A 27,171-nucleotide genomic window follows, 5' to 3' on the forward strand; every position below is an offset into this window, starting at 1 on the left:
AGTTAAAAAAAGTCTTTAAGTTTATTTTGTACTTTTGTACATGTTTGTGCACTTCAAACACAATCTAATCTCTGTTGGCAGTCCAGGGGCGTGTCTAAAGTAGCCTGCAATCGCCCCTGATTGGCACGTACATGCTGTTATGCGAAGCCACTATTTTTCTTGCTTTCCTCACATTTCCTTGTACGGTAAATCTTTAATGTTTTGTTCTGTTTACATTTCATGTGTATCCTTGTTTAGGTTGTAGTTGGAAAGGCACTAATACTGTTCTCCTTTGGACACCTATTACATTCTAAATGCGTCCTTTTGTGTTTAGAGACAAGTTGGGATAGTTAAAATGTCTTCTTTAAAGGTCCCATGGCATGTCACTTTATGAGGTTTTTTAACATTAATATGAGTTACCCCGGCCTGCCTATGGTAAGGTGACCAGATTTTTGAGACAAAATCCGGGGACATTTTCAGCTCAGAAGCGTTAATACCTCCAAAATAGGTAATGTTTTTATCTTTGTAAAACTTAAAACGGGGACACTGCCCCAGGGGCCTCACTAGACCTAGAGCTGCACTGGGGCACAAGCCCCCCTAGGGGGGATCCATGTGCATGCTCCTCTGTAAGAAAATGTCTATTTTAATGTTTTAATACATCAATCTGGTGCACTTTGAAAGAAATTCAGAGGTTAGACTTGATTATTGTTATCTATGGATGGAAATATTTGTGCTGTAGCCTGAACTATTTTGCACTTCAGAATTATAACCATGCACAGACAGGTGGAATAGTTCTTTCTTCATATTTTTCCATTAATGTCACTAGGAAGCATACCAGTAGAAATATATATTCATATTTTTAAATGGATAAGTAAGTGGGATTATCTGGAATCTGGCAATATAATAACCATTATGGTGGAAATACACTGGCTAAGCAATTTACAAAAATGTCTGTGCTGACATAAATAGTTTACATGAGAATACATTATAATTTGGCCCTTTAGCTGAGTCTCTATCTGTCAGACGGAGAGCAGGAGTGCGGTTGTGAAGAAGTTGGTAATTTCATGGCGCAGATTAACACTTTTGCATTCACTCTATCAGTGTCACATTCTCATTAGGGGCTGAGCCCCCCTAAAGGTCTGATCCTAGAATCGCCCCTGCTGCTGCTGCTACTGCTACATACTTGTACTCCACTACACCTCAGAGGGAAATGTTATAATGTTTACTGCACTACATTTATCTGACAGCTTTTGCTTTATTGCTTCACGCTGGGCTTGTTTCTGCAACAGTTCATTGAGTATCAGATACAATTAAAACTATTGAGGAAATATTTTCCTTTGACATTGGTCCAATATTAAACGAGATCGCTGCAGTCGGCAACGGAGAAACAAGCTACAATCAATGTAAGCTTGTGTTTACATTCATAAAAGTGCTCGTTTTGCCGCTGATAGGCTCAGATTAATATTCTAAGTGTCAGACAACATTATGGAAAGGATTTCTAAGGAGGTCGATCTTTCTGTTAAAGAGTAAGATCCTTTTTTAAAACAAAAAAAAGTCTGCGAAATTGCGTTTGCTAAACCCACCAGACTCCATGTAAATAACAGTCATTTTAGCATCGTAAAATGGGCATTCTAAAACATCTCTGAGCTCTGAGGCTTGCTCTGGCTGTCTTGAGCCTGTGCGTGTAGGGTGCATGACTATTTCATTCCAATTTCGGGTCTGTCAGTCACCGGGAAAACCGGGGACGTCTGGTCACCCTAGCCTATGGTCCCCCAGTGGCTAGAAATGGCGATAGATGTAAACCGAGCCCTGGGTATCCTGCTCTGCCTTTGAGAAAATGAAAGCTCAGATGGGCCAATCTGGAATCTGCCCCTTATGACGTCATAAGGTGGAAGGTTACCGTCCCTTTCTCTGCTTTGCCCGCCCAGAGAATTTGGCCCACCCATGAGAAAGAGAGAAACATCATGGCTTGAAAACAAGCGAAGCATGGCAGTTGGTCAAGGCCACACCCTCCACCTTGCCCCCCCCTCTCTCCTCCTCAATAGCATTTAAAGCTACAGACACAGAAATGGCACATCCTAAGCAAAGCTCATTGTGGGACTGGCTCTAGTAGCTGTAATTCTGCACCAAGGCTGAATTTGGGGAGAGACTTCAGATACAGTATTAGGGGACCATTAAGGTCTATATAAAAGCATCCAAAAAGCAGCATGTCATAGGACCTTTAATATCTCACATTTCAAGTCACTGCAGGCCGTGTTGTATAATGAATTTAGCAATAAAAAGTGGTAACAAACCCGTGTATTAGAAATGCTTCAAGTAGTTGAGTAATACTTATAATTACAGCTAGCCTCCACCAGGCAATTCTTGAACAATAGTGTAGTGATTAAAAACTGACATCAGTATTGTATGAATGGGGATTTCAGGTAAGCTTATTCATATTTAAATTAGAAGTTATGCAGTCACAGCATGCTCATTTAAACAGTGGGTTAAACATGACACAGATGATCAGTCAAAATTAACAAAGTAATCCACTGTTTCCAGTCACGTATCCATGATTCGTAGCAGTGGTGGTTCTAGAGGCTTTTAGCTTGATGCCAGCATTTTTGAGGCCTTTAATTTGCTGATTATTTCTCAACAATGGAGTACTATCTGAAGAGGCTCTGCCACCTGCAGTGGCTTCACTGAATGTTTGAGTGTATTTGTCTGTCTGTCTTCCTCTCTCCTCTTTGCCACTTCATCTTCTGTCTGATCCCTCAACATAACAAAGAGTCCCCTCTGCTCTCAAATCTTGTCTTTGTCTTTCCCTTTTATGTGTGTCCCTTTTTCTCACCCTTTGTCTCCCCCTTGCTCTCTTTTTCTCTGTCCTTATCTCTATCCTATCGTCCCTTTCTGCCTTTGACTGACAGTGTTATAAATTGATTTTCAGCCCGGTGTGTTCCCTCTGTCTCTCTCTAGGCATTTCCCTTATTTAGCCTCAACCACTCCAGGGTATAGGCTAGACCACGGGCCGACTGTCCGTCAGTGGCAGCGTGGAGCAGTCTAATTCTTGGCTGACAAGCGTTCCTGACAGCAGGAACCAATGGGACGTTTCAAACATGCTAACTCTCTCTTGCTCTGTCTCTCTCTATTGCATGTTCCCTTTGCTATCTCTCTTTCTTCTTTCATTCTCCGCTTCTGCCCCCGCCACTCCACTCTTCATTTGGTCACCCTTTCTTGCTTTTAGTGTGTCTACCTTTCTGTCACTCTGTCACCCCCCAAGCCCACCACCACCACCCTTTCCTCTCCATTTCCTCCATCTTTATTTCTTTCTCGCTTCCAAAACCACCTCAAAAAAATTAACAGATACTATAATTTTTATAGGCTCATTTAAATTAACTAACACTGCACTCATGCGCACACATGCTTCCGCACAAATACGCATCTCATTTTGCCCCTGGAGCTCGAGTGCTGCTGTGATCTGAATACTGATTGGATGGTTTGTCTATCTGCAATGATTCGATTGGTCAGTTGTTCCACTGGGAAAGCCATTCTTTATTCATAAATGAGAGTCTATGAGATTAGAGGAATAGCCCTTTAACAGAATCTGGTATCACTGATGTCCCCAGAGAGAGGCAGAGGCAGAGAGAGAAGAAGAGAGAGCGGCAGAGAGATGAAAGAGAGACGGACAAACGGAAAATACAGAGAGAGAGAGAGGCAGAGAGATGGAAGGGATTTAAAGTATATTTTTCTCAGAGTTGGATTGATGTAATATTACTACACTGCTGAGGATACGAGTAATATTTTATATTACAGGATTTGGGCACACCCACACAGATATGTGTCATACGGAGACATTACTGGCACTGCAAGTAGGAGCTGGGGACGCCCAGCAACCTTGAGGGGGTACTGTGGGTCGCATTCAAATGAAGAATAGAGTCATTTTACTGTTTCTTCATTTAGCAGTCAGCACCATGTGGAAATGGCTATATTGATCACAAGGCTGCCTGTGGAAAATGACAAGCTTAGTAATTGATTTCGCCCCCTCAGAATCATCAAGCTTATATCAGGATGTCGGAAGTCACATTATCTTACTGCATGGTAATGGAAGGCTTTTATTCATGTATACATCAATTGTGGTTTGATTTAAATTATTATACCCACTTCATGATGTTGTTTCACTCACTGTCTTTAAAGGCTTGAGGCGGCTGGAGTCTGTATGCATTAGCCTTCTGCCTAAGGGCAGAAAAAACGTAAGGGGCCGTAGGGTGTGTTGTTACAGGTTGAGAAGGCAAACCAGAATCCATTTTGAAGGCTTGTCTGATGGAAAGATACACGCACAATTTACAATCCTTTGAGGAAGGATTTACAATTCTGGAAAGTTTTATCCGCAGCAGTCATTTTCTCCTCCATCCTGTTGCTTGCAAGGTTGGTTTTTTTCACAGTTCTCCACGATACAAGCTATTATGTATTTGGCCACTTTTTTTGCTCAACTACCCTGCGTTTTATTGCTACAGTCCTTTGCGGCTGCTCCCCTGCTGCACCAACAAAGTGATATAATTGAAGCTGATGTAGGGCCTACATTTTTTGACCCAAAGAAATTGAGAAAGACTCATTGCTGCCTAATGCAGGCTGTAAAACCCTGAGCAGGTCACAGGGCCAACACAAACAGACACATTCATACCTACTGGCAATTTTTGACTTGTTCTTGGAAACTCCACACAGCAAGGCCCAGCGACTTGTGTTGTTTAGTAGCAGTGGTTACAAAGAGCTTTGATGATGTGCTATTAAAGTCATAACAGTAGCCCTGACTACATTTTTAGAAAACTTTACTGTACTGTAAAAACTGGACTGTCTTGAAAATGATGTGACGAGTGCCGGCATAAGCCACTTGTTAAGCTTGTGCTTTTTTTCCTGCAGTGTATTATCTCAGACATTCAAGATGAGATATTGCTTTGAGGAAAGAGATCAAGCCTAGTGTATATTGCATTCCAGGGTTTATTAAATCCACTCAATTCAAGAAGCAGATTTTCTTCTTTGTCTTTAAGCTTCTTTTATCCAGGGAAGGTTTTGCTGAGCATGCACGCTCTTTTCCAGCTAAACCCTGTTCCTCATTAGTACCAGTGCATATATTCACACCTGGGAGCTACACAGTCCAGCCACAAATCTTTTACTGTTTGCCAATTAGCATCTCTATTTAAGTCTTTGGGGGAATATACCTTGCTTAAAGTAAGAGTCAGCCCAATGTCTTTTTAGTATTAAACACACATGCCCTGTAGATTCTAAAGGTGACTCTGAAAAGTTTGTAGTTGTCTCCATTGTTAAGGGTGACAGGTGTAGTCATCTTGAATTAGCTGCATTTATGAATTCCAAGAGGTGACGCAGTTTCATGGTATTGCCAACATATTGCTAAATGTACTGCTTCTTCTCACACCCAACACAAGCGTGTGTTGGTTTGTGGACATTACAGTAGAGTGACCCCCACCTGCTCTTCTATTGGCCAGAATCGCTCCGTCCGATTTTATGAAAAACATATGATCACTAACATTAAATGAATACAGAGAGGCATCTATGCTTTTTCAGTATAGTCACACTTTGTATGTGTTTGTATGGGGTGTGGTGAACAAAAGGTGTAGTAAATAACAGCAGGGTTAGGGTTGTGGAGGCTTTGTGTGTGTGTGTGTGTGTGTGTGTGTGCGTGCGTGCGTGCGTGCGTGCGTGCGTGCGTGCGTGTGTACGCGCGCACTGTTTATGCGCATGACTCCATGAGACTCTGTGTGTTTGTGAAATACTGCATGGATTTGTGTGTATATCCCCTACATCTGCCTGTGTGTGTGTGTGTGTGTGTGTGTGTGTGTGTGTGTGTGTGTGTGTGTGTGTGTGTGTGTGTGTGTGTGTGTGTGTGCCTTTTTTATTATGGTGTGTCTGTGTGAACCTCCACGTGTGTTTGTGTATGCCTGTGACCCTGTGGGGTGTGTGTGTGTGTGTGTGTGTGTGTGTGTGTGTGTGTGTGTGTGTGTGTGCGTGCGTGCGTGTGTGTGTGTGTGTGTGTGTGTGTGTGTGTGTGTGTGTGTGTGTGTGTGTGTGTGTGTGTGTGTAGAATGTCTGTCAGTTTCGGTCTGGTAGTCAGCATAATTAGAAGTCTCTCTTTTACCCCTGTCTCCTTCTCACTCTCTCTCTCTCTCTCTCTCTCTCTCTCTCTCTCTCTCTCTCTCTCTCCTTATCCTCCTCCCTTCTCTCTCTTCTTTTTACTCTCCCCTCTCTCTTTCTTTATTTCGCCATCTCTCTCTCTCTCTCTCTCCCGCTATCACCCTCTTACACTTTCTCACCTCTATCCCTCTGAGTGATGAGTTTTAAATCATCCTTTCATTCTTCGCCCAATGATGAACGAGGGGGAAATCTGTCCTTTTCTCTCTGTTTATTCTGCTTTCTATCTCTGTCCTTCTGTCCCTATTTCACTCTTTATTCACCCCACCCTGTATCCTAACTATTCAGTTTAATGAAGTTACTGCATTTTAGACTATGACACCCTCCAATCTGTTGAGTTCAGATAAAATTGTGAGGGACTGAGTTATATTTTCTCGTGTGAACTGTAGGCTACAATTATGGGGTTTATTTGTGATGGCTTTACAGGTCAACAATTTTACATGACAAGTGTTTTACTGAACATTATAAAACTGAGTGATCCTTAATTGCCTGTAGGTGCTAATGCATGCGTTACGGTGTCTATGTTTGGGAAATAGAACTGCAAACATCTCTTTGTTTTTTGTCATAACTTCATGAACCACCAGGTACCTGTGAGTCATTGGCCTGATTCAAGGTTGAATACACTTAATGCTAATTAATAATTTAACCACTAGAGGGATCATTTAAATGTTGTTAAAGAATTTCTTTTTTTTTAAATGTTGCTTTTCACCATATTCCCTTGGTAGTTTCCATTACCACAGAATATTACCCCTGGGTCGTCAGTGTTACATGTCCTGTTTAGGAGCTGTTAAGTTACTAACTCGTCTAATTGTAGGTGCATAACTAAATGTCACCCCTGGGACTTCAGTGAACACCTCACTTATTTCATCATCACTCGAAATAAAGTTTCAATTGCACTTTATAATATGCTTAATTGGCAGCCTCTCGACTGTAACATGTGACATAATAAGGCCTTTGTGTGAGTTCCTGTCTTTGTCCTGGCAAAATGTATCATTCTTCTCCAGTAATAAGGTTCTATTGTTAGCTTAATCCTGTATCTTGTCCTCACAATGCTCTTGCTTGATGCACTGCTGCATGTCAACAGACTGAGTTACAAAATCTCGATTGCAGTCACATAAGCATCAGTCAATCTGTGTATTTGGCTGTAGGAAATATTGACAGCCATTGAGCAATATTCTGTTCTATATATTAATTTTAATATACTAATATTCTATTACCTCATCAATATACCATCTGTAACGAGGTGGTGTTAAAATAACAGTAAAAACAACTGTATAGTTAGGTGTATGCACTAATAGAAGTATTAGTGCATACACATACATATTTAGGTGTACATTCAATTAGTTTGATAATTAAATCATTTGTAGGCATCAAATTAACTGGCTTTTTCTTTAGATAATATCTCAAAGCTTTATAATAATAATAATAATAATAATAATCAGTTATAAGTGTTATCTTGGACATGCTGGGGTTGTTATATCACAAAGAGTTTAATTAAAAAATCTACCACACTGGATACAAGCTCTGATAAGTCTGCCTTTTCTTTTTAACTGGGAGTATTTGTTGTCCTCAGGTGAACCACTTCGTGGAGCATAAATTTCACTTAACTTTGATCATAAAATGTAATTCCTGTTGGGAACCACATGTATCTACCATTTCTGAACTGGGCTAAAATGGCAGTTCAATAAGTTTCTTTTCTTGCTGTACTGTGCACAATCTATCAGACGTGACATGGATGTGTAGATCTGCGTGTGCTCTCATGTGGCTCTGCCTTTCCCTCCTGGTTTCTCAACATCTCAGCTCTGATTGGTTGTGAAGGAATAGATACCTGCCCTTAATTGCCGGTCAGACTGCCATTGGTCATTATATCTGTCACTGTGATGGTATTGGAATTGTCTGGGTAGATGAGGGTTGGACAAACACACACAGGCACACACATATATGGAGACTCACACTTTCTTTGGTTCTGTCTTGGATAATTGGTTGAAAAAGCATTCAGCAGGATCACGCTGCTGTCCCTGTGGCCCTGGCTGCCATGGTAAATAACGAGGCTCATAAACATGAAAGGGAGGGGGATGATCATTCTGAGTTGAGCTTTGCACTCAGAGGAGACCAATTAAAGCCTAGGAGTTCAATGACTTTAAGCATATCATTTTCAATTAAGCACTTTCATTTAAACTTTGAATGATACACCAAAGTCATACTGCTGCAGCATCAAAAGCTATTGTAGAGCATTCTATTCCTTTTTTTGTCTTTTACCAGTGATATAAAACTGAGGATAAAACAGACAAAAAAGACACACCTCCAATATATAAAATAATTTCTAATACAGTGATTTGCAACCTCATCTCCCAGCAAGAAGACATCGGATCAAGCCCAATATAACAGCAATTTTCTTCTCTGCTGTAGTGTCCTTGAGCAGATGAGACTAAATCCCTACCAGCTCCAAGGGTTTCTGCTCTGTGAGCTGACTCTGCAGTCTGACTCTCCTGTGGAGCGGAAGAAATGAAGAGTTTCTTCATTGGGGATCGATAGAGCATCGAAAAAAAAGCTCTGGACCGACTTCACTTCTGGACACTGCAAGGTTTTCATCTAACACCTGTGGTGTGTTTGATATAAAAGGAGCATTAAGATCAAAGGGAGAAGATAATGATCCTGATGTGAACCGTGAAGTCCGAGGAGATCAATTACATTTACATTTTACAATTTAGGCATTTAGCAGGCTCTGGAACCCAGAGAGATTTAGAATAAGTACAGCAGCAGAATTTGTTTCACCTCTAATTTATCATTACAAGCAGCCTGTAAAAGGAAGTGCAAAGGATAAAATAACACACTCCTCTTATCCACGTTTATTGTGTTAGTTTGGTCTGGAGATTACCGGTAGTTCAGTTATTTGTCTCTCCTGTTTGTTCTAGGATTAGTTTGACCTTTTTAGGTAATTTAGGGGGAGACGCAGGGAGCAACGGCCCATTGCGAGGTTGGTCCAGCGTCTTCCCATCTTTTGTTCTTTTTGGCCGGGGTCTCCAGTGCCTTTTGTTTCTCTTTTGTTTGCTACTTTTGGGAATTTTTTTGCATTATTTAATAAAGCTTGTTGGTTAATTGTTAACCTTGTGTCTGGCATCCTTTTTATATGTTGCATCCTCCAATCCCTTTTGAGCCTTGGTTTGTTTCGTTAAATGGAGGCCGTAACACCATTTTAACTTAGAAATCATATTCATTCTTTGTTTCTTTCACTTAACTCACCGGTGAAACAAACCTAGACATAGGTTAAACTTACTATAAACAAACATTTGAAAATGGATGACATTTTGAAACATAGCCATGGTATAAGCCTGATATTGCTCTCTGAGGTGTTCCAATATTGAAAATAATGTCATTAATTATTGGCTGGTGTGACATGTTTTGTATGTTGGGTTGCTTTCCTATGCAGAGAGAAAAGTCAACATAATGTCTTTGCAGTTGATGTATTTGTTAGTTTGGCATCTCCTCCTCTACTCCTCTCTTTCCTCATCTCTTCCACCTACCAGCCTGCCAATACATACATACATAGAGCCATGATAAAGAGCCTATTGTAGCTCATCAAGATCTAGTTGTATGTATTCTCTCCCTCTCTAAAGAAATCATGTACTGCCTTTGATGCTGCATAGAGTGTGCAAGAGTTTGCGTCATCTCTCTGTCGTTTTTTCATCCGAATAGACCCAGTCAATGAAGATATATACCGAAACAAATGGTTACGTCCTTCAGTTATAAATTGCTGAGTCATGTTCAAAGGCATTGTTAAAACTGACCTATTGTCAGGGGTCCATTTCAGAAAGCAGGTTTAGTGAAAACTCTGAGTTTGTTAACCCGGAGATGAGGGAAACTCTGGGTTTTCTGTTTCAGAAAGAGAGGTAACTTCATCTCAGAGTCAGTTACTATGGTAACTGAGCCTGTTAACCTAACCTGGTCGGGAGCAGGTTTTCTTCAAGAAACGGAGTTTCTCTCAGTCTCCTCCCTCTGACACAGCGCTCTTTCATTTCCTCATTCATTAATTCATTCAGTCTGTATCAGGCGCATTTTAGCGCAGTTTGTTAGCTGCATGAATAAAAAAATAGGGTTGGTTTATTAACTGTGTTAGGCAGACTATAAAATGTTTTTGTTCCGAACATGGCATTTCCTTTTGTTGACGATCCCATTGATGAAGAAGCTGTATTAGTCTACTTCACAGGGAGTTAAACATACGTCGGGAGATGATATTGAGGCCCCGACGCATTTTAATTTCCAGATAACTTCCTATTTGAGCGGTATATTGTTTTTCTTCCCAGTCTATCAGTTATGTAGCCTACATAACCTTATCCGTCCTCATATCACTAACGTCATCCATCGTGGACATACATCCCAGCAGATTATTTCTGTCACATTACGTTTTTTTTGCAAACGGCAGTTTTCTTTACAACATTGGTGATGCGGAGCATATTAGTAAAGTCACTGTAGCAAAGCACCGTCAGAAGAGTGTGACTCGCTCTGAAACGTTTTTTAAACGTTTTTGTAGTGTTCCCTGGACACAAACCAGTAAGAGACATTAAAAAGGAGTTCCACAGTATTGCAGGTGAATGATGTAAACCCTTTTAAATAAAAGATTATGAATTATAATTCTGTTAATGATGGTGCTGCAGCCTGAATGGGATTAGTAGGCCTAGGACTTTTTCGCCCGCAGTATTGCACCTAAATGAAATAGATTATAGGTTCAATACCATTTCACCAGTAATATTAGACTAAACGTATGATTAAATATGATATACACTATATTTGAATATACACATTTACTCTAGCAGCAATTTTCTCCCACGCAAATTCTCTCTCTTTTGCAGCAGCCGCTGTGTTGCTTTTTTAACGAAATACGTGTTCATGTGCGCTGTATGTTCAACTCGCTGTATGTGCGCATGAGTATTTCCGCCGACCCGTTTGTTTGTGGTTGTTGAATCGTAGTATCATGGCTCCATTCATGCTGCCTTTTTATTGTGGTGGCGCATGCGCGTGAACCTATTCTGAGTTGATTGAACCATCTCATATCAGCTGTTCTGAAACTGAAAACTCAGTTTCCCATCTCAGGGTAAATCAACTCAGACATCAGGGTTAGACTCAGAGTTTGTTAAACCTCCTTCCTGAAACGGGCCCCAGTAATCCATTAGCAAAAACAAAGGAATAGCCAGCTTTTGATCTTTTACAGGCCCATTGGGTGAATCCAAGAGAATGCTCTGGTCGCTTAATGATTTTGCCTTTAAGTCAGGTGGAAGGGGTAGCTTAGTGACAACTGAGTTCCCCCACAGTCAGAGGACCTGGGTTCAAGCACCCCATGCTGAATGTGAGTACCAGCTCCTGGGGTGCTGCTCTGAAACAGACCCTGCCCTGTGCCCTCGCAGTGGGGGATGGCCGTGAAAAGAATATGTTCCTAGCAGCACCACAAATTGCAGATCCATGGAGCTACTGTATAAAACTTTCAGACAAACACTTGATTCAACAGTTTTGGCTCTAGCTACAGTATATATTCCATTAATATGTAATCCTACATCGGCATCAAAGAACCAGGATATATCAGACCCAGGCTGAACTACTTCGTATCACTCATGCTGACTTGTGGCTAATTTCTACATTGATGTAAAGCATTCATTTGCTTCAGTACCAGACTGGCACTTTTTAGCGCTGTTACCTGTAAAAGAAATAATGAATATTCAGCCACCAATATTGGACTGGGCCAGTAGATCAGTACTACTGAATCCATTTTATTAAAGAAAGTTGTGTGGAAATGATATGTGAATTAACATGTAGTTCTGTTGGGTTCAGAGGAATACAGAGAAGTAGTGTGTTTGTGTAACTAATTGTGTGTGTGTGTGTGTGTGTGTGTGTGTGTGTGTGTGTGTGTGTGTGTGTGTGTGTGTGTGTGTGTGTGTGTGTGAGAGAGAGAGAGAGAGAGAGAGACAGTACTGAAGAGGATGTGGCTTGGTTCTGGACCTTCAGGCCCGTGGGCCGAATTAATCTGACTCCCCTCTAAACTCCCCTAAGCCCTTCCTCTGCGTGTTCATTGATCCTTAACAGTACACTGAAATGACTCAAGGAGACGAGATTCTAAGTATTGTAAGAAAATTACAGAACACATATATGTGGGCTTTGAACCAAAGACTAAGTATTCCCTAGCAAATCAGACAAAACATGAGGCCCAGGTCCACTCAGCCTTTGAGAGTTCAAGCGCCTCGATCTATCTGACCCTACCCTATTTATCCTGTTCTCCAGGTCCTGTTGCCAGGCAGAAAGTACGTGTGTGCGTTGCGTCTCCATGCATCCCCTCATCAGGGGCCTCATCTATAGTTGCGTACACTGGTTTTCACGGACACTTTGTGATGTATAAAAATGTAACTTGACGTGAGAATGTGCGGCCCGTCACGCAAACTGTTGAGCAGTCGTGAGAATGTGCGGGCCGTCTGCAAAGTCTTTTCTGGCTCTGTAACGTGGTGAATTCTAACTGAAAAGTGCAGAAAATCCCCAAACAATTACAATATTACAAAATAAAGTTTCCACTTCACTTACTGGCATACGTCTCTGACGTTGTCTATGAAAAAACTTAATTTTATCTGCCATTACTCCACAAAAGTTTGAACATTTATGTGGATAATGTTTCACATCTTTCACATTACTAACTGTTTAATTTGCAGGCTACTTAACCTCTGTTAAACATGAGGACGGGAAATGAATGAAAAATCCACTTAGAAAATACTTTCAGTCCAGCCCAGTCTCATGGCAGTTCGTAAAATGGTCACGTTATTGAATCTATTGATTCGTGTACTGAACACGTTAATGTCGTTATTTTCGTGTGGTGAGCACGAATTTTAAAGTAATGTATTTCAATGGGAAACATATTTCGTGATCAGTGAGTAGTATTGATAAGGCGAAAATCCGCGCAGGGAGATTGGACGGGGTAGTGGATGGGTCAAACAACACTGGATTTTCACCCCGGAGACCGGGGATTGCGTCCCACGTGTTGCAGTTCCATTCTGCGTTATTGTCTTCCTAACCACAACCGTCCCGTTGTTGTGGCCGGCGTGTGGCATTTCATGTCCCCATTGTTGCGTGCCACAGAGACCGCGGATCGTGTCCCTGTGTCCGGGGATCGCGTCCCACATGTTGCGGTCCGTCCCGTTATTGTCGCCGGCGTGTGGCGTTTCATTTCCCCGTTGTTGCGTCCCCCAGAGCAGCCCAGTGTCATGGCAGTTCGTGAAATGGTCACGTTAAAAAATCGTGACATGTACACGAAATAAACGAGAAAATCGTGACCTGTACACAAATCAATAAATCAAAATAACGTGACCATATTACGAACTGGCGTGAGACCGGGTTGGCTGATCACGGGGGTGGAGGCGAGAAAAAAAATTTCTGTTTGTAGTTTTGTCATCTTGGATAAGCAATAAAAGAAAATGCCCAGAGTGGCAAATGGTGAATGAACCAAACCATGTCAAACTGGAAATCAAGAGAATAGTGGCAGCGCCACACCAGTTACCAAACAACATGCATCTCAGTGTCAGTCCAAATTACGCACAATAAGCAGCATGAACTCACTGATGTAATGCCATTGATTTTCTACGTGTTAGTAGGCTCAGTGAAACTGAGTCAAGCGCGAGGGATACCCGACTCAGAGGAGGAGAGGTTAGTGAGGCCAGCGTCTCCACGGCAGGTGACAGTGCGCACAGATCTGCTGTGCCACGCATGGATGAAATAATGAAATAGTAAATAGGACTACAGTAACAAAAATATGTGCAGTATCAAGACAGTCAAGACGGCCCAATGTTTGGTGGACCGGGTACACCTTGTTCACTTACATAGCCTACAAATTATCCACGGGATCAATTATGCATCACATGAGTTTGCCCACCCAACACAGTTTTATACATGTGAATATTTCTGCGCGTAGGTACTTTTCAATTTTGGCCGTACGCCATCTCCTGGTATGAAAGCTGTGCAGTCTTTTATACATGAGGCCCCAGGAGTCTGTTTGGTTCCACTTCCTCCTTTTTGCTCTTGTTGACCTTTTCACCTGAACGCCTACTTGTGTCTAACAGCTATCTCGCATCTGTTTCCTATTATCTTGTCTTGCACAAAACAGTCTTCTGACCTATTGACATTTCTAAACTATGATAAACTGTAACAGAACACATCTGAATAATAGAAATATCTCAGTTGTTATATGCACAGAGAAACGCACATGGATGCACAAAGACACGCATACAATATTCTGTCCTTGTCGGTGCTGTTTTGTTGTGTACTTTAATCTCTAAACGTTAGATATAATTTCTCTCTCTCTCTCCCTCTCTCTCTCCCTCCTTTCCTTTTTATTCTCTTTTGTCTCACACAGCAGCTGTTCTTTGCCACAATTTTAATTTCTGATAAGAACAAATCTTTTTTTTTTCTTTCCCCCCCTTTAGGTTTCATCTATACATGTGGCGGTACACTGAAAGGCCGAAATGGCAGTATAGAATCGCCAGGCTTTCCTTATGGCTACCCTAATGGGGCGAACTGCACCTGGGTCATTGTCGGGGAGGAAGGAAGTCGAATCCAGCTGATGTTCTTGTCCTTTGCCATCGAAGAAGAATATGACTTCTTGTCCTTGTATGATGGACACCCACACCCTGCTAACTTCAGAACCAGGTAGGACCATTGTTTTTTTTTCTTGTAAACAAGTGTGCAAATTTGAAAAATTGGCAAAGATAAGGTGGAAGTTTTCTGTTGTTTTGTTTTGCTATGAGTCATAATGTAATGACAGTAGGCTGTTAAGTAAGACAAATTAGAACTGTATTTTACACACTTTATTTTGACTACTTTCACAGCAAATTATTTGTGTTCAACATCCTCTAATCACAATTAGAAAGTAGCACGGCAAACACAGCACAAACACCTGTTATGGCATATAGCCCATTGTTTATTATTAGGTTACCAGTGATGTGCAGCCAGTTTTCAGTTGTCTAAGCTGAAGCTATGAAAAGGTACTCCTTTGTTTTTTTGCCAATTGATGATGAGCTGTTATGAAATAATGTGTTTACATGATCAAATATTAGGGTTCATGAATTTAAAAGAACCAGACGGATGTACTGGTTCTATTAATGAATTTATCCTATATTTGGAGTTTTGGTACGAATGCATTTATTTGGAAAGCAACTGTTTTATAATGACATAAACGACATATGTTTCAACAAACATAGACAAGATGTTATCGTGCTGGGCTGGATTCTCTCGAGCAATACTACTGCAGCGGAACAAATGACCTTGTATAGTAACAGGGTGCAAATTGCCCAGGCTCAATCAGTGACACTGCGACTTCCCTTTAGTTATTGAACTAGTTTATCGAGCCCCTCTTGCAAGACACAATACCCAGAAAGAAGCTTCAGATAAGCTATTAAATTCTCTTTGCCTTGTGATTTTATCAGGCAATCAATAGTGCCTAATAGCATCTGTATGTGACTCAATTCACATTTGACTGCAATTAAATTATTATTAAGTTATTTAATTCACTGTAAAATGTGATAGTGCTCTCTATTGACATGTTTGATTTTCACATGGCTAAACACTGATGGAGATTAGGTTTTGACTGTTGCACAAGTTGGTCCACAAAAAGTTTCTGTTCACCTCTGGATCTAAATAGAACTTTTAAGATGACAAAGTTTATTCACACAGAAGCAGCCTTTGCATAAACTTTTAATTATTTGCTGCATGAGGTATTCGGTAACCTTTAAATCTGCTGAGTAAAAACAACAACTTGTTTTTATCAGTCAATAAAATAAAAAAATAAAAAAATAAAAAATTGGAAAGCTCTACCAAGAAGAACCACACATTTAAAGCAAAATGGTATGAATGAATAGTTCTTCTTCCAGCTACTCCTTGCCAATACAAACCAAACATTACAGCCAATATATTATAAGTGCTAGCTATGGGAAGAAGACAATATTTTGTCAAGTCACTACATGACTCGATACTATGCTGATAAGCTGTTGTGTTTGATCTTTGGATGAGGCTTCTCTGTCTTGCTCACTTGTCATTCTGTGGAAGCAACAGAAATGAGAAACCAACTGTGAATGAGCTCTTCATTTCATTTTGGATCCTGTGGATGTGAAAATCCACCTGGAACTAATTCTTGGAATCAAGATTATCCAACTGGAAACCACGGAAAGCTCCACACAAGAGGCTCCTCTTCCTCAAGGCAGTTTTGTTATGGATGCACAAACCCAGGGAGGAATATCTGCTTATAGAACAGATCCACCCAACAAAAGAAAAGACAACTAAAAAAGATGGCAACTCTGTGCCAGACTAGAGATGCTAAGACCAGCATGGTTTGCCACAAACAAGTTCTGTCTAAGGTCAGAAATAGATTTCTTTAATAACATTAGGCAAGTGTGAGGCAACTACCACTGACATAGTGCTAAGCAAGAAAATCTGGTTTGGTTCAGTTGAGGAAAAAGGATGTGGATCATGCAGAGATGAAATGAGTCCTCTTGATACTTGGTCGTTTGCTGAAAAGCAATTCTCTCGCTGTGGGGAATGAACCATGTTCCTCTGGTTCAACAGGCATAATTTCTAATCAGTCAGCTGCAATAATCAACCTTTCTCGGACAATCCTGTGGCTTTTAGTGCTCAAATTGCCATACAGAGTTAATTAAACAAGAGAGCAAAAAATAATAATAGAATAAAATAGAATAGTGTAGAGTGAGGTGACCATGACATTTTTTGGCTTTACATAATATGTGATTTCCAATTCTGCAGGAAAAAGAGAGAGAACAAACAGGAGGAGAGAAAGTGAAAGATGCCCTCTATGCTCTTATTGCTTGATTAGGATTTCCTGCTTATCAGAGATAACAGGAAATGATGTTCTGTATGAGTGTGTGCACACATGCATTCATGCATAGGGTACGCGTGCACACCGTGTGTGAGTAAGATTTATGGTCTGCATAGTTACAATCGGCCCGCTAGTTAAGCCAAATTACTCTGCTGTCTCATTCTGTCTCTCTCTCTTTCGCTCCTTATACACACACACACACACACACACACACACACACACACACACACACACACACACACACACACAAACATGCACTGCGACACAGGGCAAAATGGTGATTAAAAGGTTAGATCCATTAACAAGAAAATGGTAATTATGGGGAGAGAGATTAACATGGATCACTCACACACACACACACACACACACACTAGTCCAATCTCTCAAGATTGTTCACATTTCTTATGTCACATGACTGACATTCACCTCGTCCCAATAAAGCAGGCTATATCATTTCCTTTCAAAACACAACATTTTAAACACAACATAAAATCAATGGCATGATTTCAGAAAAAGGTATGATAATTGTACACCCATTTTTTTTCTGATAACGTTCAAGGCAACACATTCTCACTCGCACGATGTTTGGTCAGGTGCCTTTGTCATTTGTTATTGAGGCAAAAAAAGTCTCCTTTAGCGTCATATTTAGACGCGCTTGGTTGGGACTCTTGGCGCCACTTTTTGACTCTGGGTCAGGACGTACGTTTAACTGACATGCGGCACAAAAACGAGACAGTTAGGTTTAGGAAAAGACTGGGGGTGGGGTTACAAAATGTACGTTTCAGTGACGCGGAAGAACGGGACATGAACCCCAGTCTCCTGGGGGAAAGTCCTGTGTTGTTTGACCCATCCACCACCCCAACCAATCTCTCTATGTAGATTTTGTGTCTTTCATTGCCGCTCTTGATACTATGTCATCTTACAGCTCTGCAATCAAGCTGTGCTATACCAAGTGCGTTCCATACAGACGCTGAAGGGTGATTTTTATGCCGGTATCCGACGCAGAGAGCCACTGACCAATCATCAGTATTTAAGAGATGGGAGTGAGAACAAGCTGCTTTTCGTCCAATCAGGGTCACATCTATTGAAGAGTTTCACCACTGACACTTTAATCAAGATTTAAAGTGATTTTTCAATGGCTATATATTTATAACCAAGAAAAGGGCACTTTATTGCTGCGTTCCAGCCTGGCCTGTTGACAGCACAGCAAGTGGGCACGGGTACGTCTGATCTGACTGATAATCCATATTATTGACTGACTTTCATGCTAAACACAGATTCAAGTACTGTGAAATAACAATTCATTCCCCCTCGATTATTTATTAACTCTGGTATGAAGTTGGAATTATTGACTGTGACAGAGTGTTTTGAACTTTGGGTGGGTCTTGTCTCACCTGTCCACCCTCTTCATGATGTCAGTGCAACAAACAAATATGATAAATGGGAGTCTTGTTCATAATCTCTGTTCATAATCTCTGTGCCTGTAGAGTTTTGAAAACCCACAATGCACTCACACACTGTAACCCCAACATCTAAAACACATCAATATTGCATAGGAATTCATTATCATTCTACAGTAGTTTTGCTTTTTGGTCAGTGACAACCAGGTCAAAGCAGACTTTATGGCATTTCTGTGTCCTCCAAAAGCTTTTGAAGACATATAGACTATTTTCTCCAAAAAAATTAATCTTTAATGCTGTCTTTTAATTGCTAATTAATATTTAAGTGAATTCATTCTAAAAACAAGGTATCCCATGTGGCTTCTCAACCACAAAGTTGGGAATACCTGGAAGAAATATGACCTAATAAATATGTAATTGTCCTAACAATTTCCACTATAGCTCTTCAAGGGAGAGTTTTCTTAATTAGATTAATAGACAAAAGGTTTTAATTAAGGGGATTAAAGTATTAAGTGAAACATAGTTCCTGTGATACCAGTGTGGACGTTAACATACTCATTAACAGTGAAGACGGAGTCATAAATAGAGATGAAGAAGAAAACAGGTGATAGAGAGGCAGAGTTAAGAAGCAAAGACAGAGTGTGTTTGTAAGTAATCATTTTTGAATTATATTGCAGCCTCCTGAGGTCTGCTTGATTTATCCTAAGAGACCCTTAAACAGACGGTGTGACATTTTGGAATGAAGTCTGTTAATTGTCTTCATTGGTCATTTGTCACATTATGTTGTTGGCTTTTCAGCTTGCGGTTATCCTTTGGTTTGAACATTTATTCATTTATCATGTAATAGAAATGCCAGTTCAGTTTTTTGTCATTTCTGATAATATATTAAGTGCTTAACAAAGAAGCAAACACTGAAGAAAGTCAAGGTAATTCATGTCAGCATCTTTAAAACATTGCACCATTGTTACGAAAAGAGAACTGAGCCAGAAGGTCAGTTTTCGTTCCTACCCTCACCTATGGTCATGAAGACTGGGTCATGACTGAAAGAAAGAGATCCAGGGTACAAGTGGGCGAAATGGGTTTCCTCAGGAGGGTGGCTGGCGTCTCCCTTAGAGGTCTGGTAAGGATGCCCCCTGGGCGCCTCCCTAGGGAGGTGTTCCAGGCACGTCCAGCTAGGAGGAGGCCACGGGGAAGACCCAGGACTAGGTGGAGGGATTATATCTCCAACCTGGCCTGAGAACGCCTCGGGATCCTCCAGTCGGAGCTCGTTAATGTGGCTCGAGAAAGGGAAGTTTGGGGTCCCCTGCTGGAGCTGCTGCCCCCGCGACCCGACACCGGATAAGCAGACGAAGATGGATGGATCTTTAAAACATGCTTAAATAACCTTAAATTACAGCACAGATAAGTGTTGGTTATTTCATGGTTTTGTTTGTTCATGAAAAGAGTTGTGTTCTGTTGCAACCATATTCATGTATTTATTTACTAAGACCAAAAGTTGAATCATTGCTGTTTATTCATTTCTTTTGACGCTGACAGACAAGCACTGTTTCCTTGTTTGGTAAACATTTGCATAAAGTCTGACATAACACTGCTTTCCCTTGTCACCTCAGTTGCTTTCGTCCTGTCACCATGCGTATTGTAGCTGTAGCTGATGTCTTCCTGTGTTACAAGCTGCCATTTGAAATGAATGGCTTCCTGTCACTCACTGATGTTTTGTCATAGGAAATGTGAACGCCTGGTAAGGTCGTGGCACAGAAATTGTTTGAGTGGAAGACTTGATTAGGACAACAACATAGACCTCAGAGAATTTAACAGCTGTCTGGGAATTAATAATGTGTGAGCATCTGAAAGTTTTTGAGCATGGATGGATAGATGGATGAAATGCAACAATGGCAGAAACAGTACATGTCTTTCTTTGACAGACTTTCAGGATTAAAATAGGAAATAACCAGATTGAGGATTTGATCCCAATGGTGTGTGGGACTGACGACATGTTGTTGACAGTCAAAAGCTTTGACAAAAGCTTAAATGCTTATTTGTTATTGCTGTCAACATGCAAAATAAAGTCAAACGGCAATCACTTTTAGTCATTGCCAAAGTGGGTCACAGAATGCTGAAATAAAGTCATGATTGAGTTTTGGAGAATAATGAATCAATTCACAGGAAACAAGGGGAAATCTTAGATAAATAATTGAGAGCAATGCAAAGACCACTTACTGAAACCCTACATTTAGACACACAACCTTCCCACCCAGACCTGAAAATCTGGTCTTATTTAAAAATGTATAACCAGGGGGACATGCTTAAATGAGGAGGTATCTGCAGCCCACATTTCTGCTATAAACAAAATCAAGACAGCATGTGGAAATAAAATAATTTTACACATTTAGGGCACACAGAGTATTAACTCATGTAATGTTTAGTTAAGTGAGAGGCACAGGCTCTAGGATTGTTACTAATGGAAACTAATGGTAAAAGGTGGAATTCATATTTCCGTGGTTACCATATTGTTTCTTTGGCGATATAATTGTCATGTCTGGTTTTACTTGATTGTTTACTCTCTTTAGAGATATGTCAAATTTATATTATTAATGCTATTATTGTTTCTTTTTTCAGCACCTTTCTTTCACCATTGTGGGAATATTCATTGCAGCATCCTTACAGATGACTTTCTGGTGTTCATGCATTCAAATTCAAAGTCTTTACTTCAGATGTAAGTTTATGTTTTACAGCAAGAAACTGCTAAGTCAGGCTCGCAAAAACAGCTACTGAAGTTGTATCAGGTCACTGTATGAATATTTGATCAATGTAATTTGTCAGTCTGTCCATTCCATCTAGTGGCTTTGTTTGTTTTGTGCAAGCAAATCTGTTCTTAAACCATTTACTAAAGTAAAACTAGGTTTGTGTGGATGCATGTCCACTGTCTGACTGGGTCCACTCTGTATAATCTCAGACCCTGATCCTTAGAAATGTGGTTAGAATGTCTGGATTACATTTATACAGAGGTCAAAAACACAGTAAGACTTAAATGTAGTGTTGAATGTTTTAGTTGTGGTTTCAGACAGATTGAGAGGCAGACTATTATGGTCAATTTATATTGATTCACGGTAAATTTTCACCATTTGATATATGACATTAATCTCTAAAATATCTTCATTGTTGTTTGCACTTTTCTTCCAACGATTATATGTCTTGGAGAAAAAAATCTATCAGTGCAAGGGTATGCTTGAGGTTGTTGCATATATCCAGGGCCACGCGGATGCAGAATTCTGCAGGATTTTATGCAGATTTTCTCGGTGATTTTCAACAAATTAAAATAATTAAAATAAAACTCTGAATGTTCAAACATCTCCAACCCATGCAGAAAAACAGTCCGCTAAATTCCGTAGATTTTCATTCTTGATCACCGCTGAAAAAAAGTCTGCAGATTCTGTTTGGGTCTGCATATTATTTATAGTGTGTAAAAAGCAAGACTCTTTCTAGTCTTGAAAAGTGAATAACACTACCATGTAAACGACGCTATGTGGTGCCCTCTTAACCCTCTTAAAACATGTAGAGAGCATTATTTAAACCTCAGTTATCAATTATCAATTATATTGTAATGTAAGTACATTTGTTTTTTAAATTATAAATCCTGAACATAAAAAAGTACAAAAAATACAGTAAATATGTTTTGGGTTATGTTAACATGCTTCCAATACTTCTTCGTGCAAAAAATGACTATTACCAAATAAACACAGTTACTGCAGTGAAGTATGGAGCACTGCTGGAGACACATTACAGATTGTGTAAATGCCTAACTATAACTAAGGGACTAACATCTAAACTCAAAGAATGTAGGAGGAGGCCTTTTTTATTTCTATTTTTTCATTATTCTTTTTTGAGGAAATTCATTATTTCCATAATGTAGAGATTTCTAGAAATATGCACATGTTCCAATTCCCCCTGAATGCAGCATAGACGTTGCGGCTTGCGGCATATCATGCCGTGGGCAAGTTCAGGTGTAAAAGATTTCTTTTGACAGGAGGATGAATAAAGCTTTCAATTTGGACTAATTAACTCTCGTAAGTACTATGATCTGAAACTAATTCCACCTATTGTGTGATTTTTTGTTTTATACTCATTGTTGGCTAGCATTCGGTAGCCTGTTGTAACATTAATTAACTGCTATTGTCAAACGTTAACTAGCTATTTTTGTATTAGCTAGCTAATGTGTGCTAGAGAGATGACCTCTTTGATTTAACGTTACCTTTTTGTTTCTTGCTTGTGGATTAAAATGGTAACGTTAACATGTTAACGTTAGATGTAACATTTTTCGCAGTGTGGTTGTTGCTGTTGTATGACTCATTTTTTTATGTTGTCAAGTTCAATACAAAAACATCAAAAGATGTATTATGTGACTAAGTCGTGGAAGGAAGCGAATGGGTGAGGTTGGGGGGAAACAGCGGCCCTGAAGTCATATTTTGTCAGGTGTCACCGAAGTCTTGGGACCTGGGGCTGGTGAAGGAACTGAAGCAGGGGCATTCGTCTATTGGCATGTCAGTGAGTGACTGACTGAGGTTACAGGGGAGGAAAGCTGGACTGTAGGAGAGGTGAGAGCAAATGGACTGGTCAGGGACCTAGCAGCCTTTTGTTTTACCTTGGACAGAGTGCAGTGTGACAGTCACACTATAATGCTTGTCTTACCCCACGGTGGCCAACAGAGGCAAACTTACTGCAACCTAATGAAACACACGCAAATAGACAAAACACAAGCAATTAAGAAAACATCTTCATAAATTTGACAACATATGCGCAGCATTTAGCAAACGCGCTGCAAATACAACACAACCAAATACACAAACGCGCTGCAAATACACAAACGACGCAAAAAGAGTTTATTCGCTCTAAACCAGTTCGTGGAAATACTTCTAATTAGCATTTTTTTTCTTCTTTTTTGCGACATTTCAAAAGTTCGCTTAAAATTCGCTTGACAATTAGATGGAAACATGACCATTGAAAACATGCACTACACCGTAGGAAACGGGAGTATGTCATTGGTGTGAAAATAAGCAAATATGGTCTTTGATGTTTGGACAATATTCCTGAGTGGAATTGAGTACACTTTTTTGGGAAGAAAGCAAGAGGTGTAGATGTAGATGTAGATGTATATGTGTGTGTGTAAGTGAGTGAGCCGTTTGTGTGAGTGTGAACCGAGGTGTGTTTACCCCTGAGGTAGTGGTATTTCATCTCTTCCTGCATCAGTTCTGCCCTGTAGGGGTGTAAGGTGTGTGTGTGTGTGTGTGTGTGTGTGTGTGTGTGTGTGCGTGTGTGCGCGTGCGTGTGCGCGTGCGCTAGAAGATCCAAATAGCTTTGCTCAGGTTAAATAGACAGGAAGGAAGAGAAAAGGTTTCTCTCTTTCTTTTTGTGGCTTTTTCAAGGCTTTTCTCCCTGCAAGCTCCTGTGTATGCGGTTAAGACCAGCATTTTCTTGCTTCAAAATCAGAATTACTTTATATTTGCCTGTGCATATAATCTTTTGCCTTTGTTAAAGGCATACTATGTAACTTTTCCCTCTTCGGCCCCCCTACAGGTCGTCTCATTGGAACTACAGCTTGCGTTGGCAGGTCAGGAAGAAATCTTATTTTGTTGTTTTGGTACATCACCTCTTTCTGTATCCGCGCAGCTTTCAAGATATTTTCTCTGTCCTTGTAGTTTAAACACTTGATGATGATGATGGTTCTCGGATACGTGGTGGAGCTTTGGCTCGCTGTTATCCGGTACGCTTTCTCCAAAACCGGTGGCGTTATCTTCAGAATATCCGCTATCCACTTTTCCATAAGGGAGCAGGTGTCATTGCCTTCTACTTTCTCGGGTATGCCCAGTACGCGCAGGTTATTACGTCTACTCCTCCCTTCTAAATCTTCGACTTTGTTAGTGAGGTTTTTTGTCTTGCTCTCAAGTTTTTCGATAGTTTCTTTCAGGGTTTGTATCTCGTCTTCTGCCGTAGATATCCGCATTTTCGGCCTCCATGATACGCCCACTACAGTCTTTAATGTCCGTTTGGACAATTCTTATTTCCGACAGTACACCGTCAATTTTTGTGTTAAAGTCTTGTTTGAATGAGGTTATGGCAAGCATGAGGTCCTTTGTTGAAGGATTGTCCATATTTGTAACTTGTTCGGCGTCCGCGGAAACGGCAGCGTGTGCCTGCTCCGGTGAGCATGGCTCCCCTTCAGATAGCTCCTGGCCTGTATCCTCGCAGCTCTCCATCGTTTTCTTCTCCTTAGCCGCTTTTTTTTGGCATGTTTGAAGTAGTTTACTCTTACGCTTACAGTTTTGTCTCTTTATATGACCACTCTCTGGAATATTATGCAGGATTTATTGAAAAGCAACTGAGCACGAGGAAGACGCGTCTGCGCGCCGTGCCGCCATAACCGGAAGTTCCTAGCTCTTTTTAAATATCATTGTTAACATAGTTAATAGAAAATTGTGACGATGTACATGGACTACACCTGATAACAACAGTCCACTTGTGCTGGACACAAATTAACTTGCATAAACCAAATAAACCCTGTCTCGATAACTGTGTTGCTGCACCAGTTTTTTTGGCACTGTGGGTGTCCATCAGGAGTCCAATGTGGTGTAATGATCCCTGCAAGAAAACTTTGAGGAGTGAATGTTGTTTGGACTTGCATTGATTTGTTCATAATTGCTAAGCCTTGTGTGCAGGGAAATGCTCAGGATGTGAGTGTATTTGTGCTCACAGAGGGATACTTTCATTGGAAGTTGAAAAGCAATTTTCAGCTATTTAAGAAATCGGCAATGTTTCTAATTAATGTGAATGCAGTGCTGTAAAAAGGGCACATGGCATTAGATTTGTGGCTCTGGGAGGGGGACCTTAATCTGAGAAACACCTTTTCTTAAATGTTGCTTTTTTCCTCTTTTTCTTCCTCTTCTGTTCTTTTTGCAGCTCACACAAAGGAGGGAAGACAGAGAGAACAAAGAGTGTTATATGTTCATTGAAATATAATTTCCTGATGGATTTAGCTCATCTTTCATAACTCCTTTTCTTCAATTTACAAAATTTCTCTTTCTCATTTTTACTTACTAGTCACTAGAGCCCGACCAATAAAGGATTTTTAAGGCCGATATCGATACAAATATTTGGTGATTTAAAAATCCGATATTCCGATATATCGGCCGATTATATATAAAAAAAAATAAATAAATCCAGAAACACGTAACAAAACATAAACGGATTTCCCTAACATTAATTATTTGTAGTTATTTCCTCACTAAAATAATATGATAATGTAGTTTAAAACTAAACTTGTTGGTTTTATTGTCACAACAGAACAGAGGAACATCAAAATATATTAAAGTTCTGATAAATAAAATGTATAAAAATACAACCTTAAGATATGAAACTTAAAGGGTTAAACACGAGTGTTGCCAACGGGGACGTTGTAGAGCGCCCTCTGGTGGACAAACTATGCAACAGCAACACTCATAACATGGTTGACGGGTGTTTCGTCCGTTTTGATTTTATTTTTTAAATATTCATTTATCGGCCATTATAAATGCCGATACCGATAGCTTGGAAAATGCCTACTATCCGGCCCGCCGATATATCGGTCTGGCTCTACTAGTCACTGTCTGTTAGGGGTGGAACGGTACATGTATTCGTATTGAACCGAAACGGTACGTGCGTCACGGTTCGGTGCATGAATTTACACGGAGAATACATGCTATAAAAATAAATAAAACTTGCGTGCAAATTAATTAATTAATGTAATGTGGAACTAATGTAATGCGGAACTACGGTTAGATACGCTTAGGGACACCTAATCTGTAGCCCCGCCTTAGCTCTGAAGCTGATTGGCGCGCTGCCTATGTAGCCGATCTCTGCCTATGTATGCAGTTTTAGAGTTAGAGGACCAGTCAGTTCCAGTAGTACAGGCGAGAGAGTGGTGGATAAGACTGCTGTTGTAGATTAGTGGTACTTTTCCAGCATCGCGGCTCCGAACCGTAACGTTAGTTGGGACAGACGCCTTGTTTCTTTAGGCTAACTATATTAGATTTAGCCAGGCAGGGAGCAGCTTTCTGTGGTGAAAAATGGCCGGGAGACGTCGTGAGAAAGTTGCATTAATCAGGTAATTTTGTTCGTTTTTGCAGAGAACAGAGATGCTGTATTTTCTGTTTTATAGCTGATTGTCTTATTTTGTTAACAAGTTACAGATGGAGTCTGGAGATGATTTGGGGTACTTATTGTTTACATCTTACTTTACACACTTCATGCTGTTGCATCTAGCTCAGGGGAGAGACTGTATGACACTAGGTGGTACAGCCTGAGACATCAGTGTTTCCCACACATAGACTAATGTGTGGCGGTGCGCCTCACTATCAACACCGGCCGCCGCACATTGGGTTTCGTTATATATATTTTTATATTTTTTAAACGCTATTTAAAACACGTTCTTCTGCATTTCTTTTCCCTGCTCTCCCCCGTCTCTCTGTCACTTGTGTCTCGCTCACATACACACACACAGCTCCTCCCACCGTGCGGTGTTTGGTGTTTTTAGCCCCCAATGTCGCCTTCCAGGCAGCGCGGCAATGGTTAGGTCAAAGAAGTTATGTTAGTATTAAGGTGAGGGTTAGCTGCCTGTAAGGCGACATTGGAGGCTTAAAACACCATTGAGCCCACCGTGCACACAGCGTCTGTCTCCATAAAGGAGAGAAGACGGCTGGCGAAATTCACAAGTTCACTAAAGGT

General features: G+C 40.5%; 1 protein-coding gene across 1 annotated transcript in view; it reads left to right on the top strand.

The window, feature by feature from the left end:
- Nucleotides 1-27,171, top strand: part of csmd3b (CUB and Sushi multiple domains 3b) — a 397,291-nt gene that overhangs the window by 79,171 nt on the left and 290,949 nt on the right. The window contains exon 2 of the mRNA XM_078268303.1: nucleotides 14,616-14,838. Within this exon, the coding sequence (XP_078124429.1) occupies nucleotides 14,616-14,838 (223 nt within the window). The remainder of the gene's footprint in view (nucleotides 1-14,615; nucleotides 14,839-27,171) is intronic.

This window comes from Sander vitreus, chromosome 14 (genome assembly GCF_031162955.1).
Source record: "Sander vitreus isolate 19-12246 chromosome 14, sanVit1, whole genome shotgun sequence".
NCBI classification, from domain to species: Eukaryota; Metazoa; Chordata; class Actinopteri; order Perciformes; family Percidae; genus Sander; species Sander vitreus.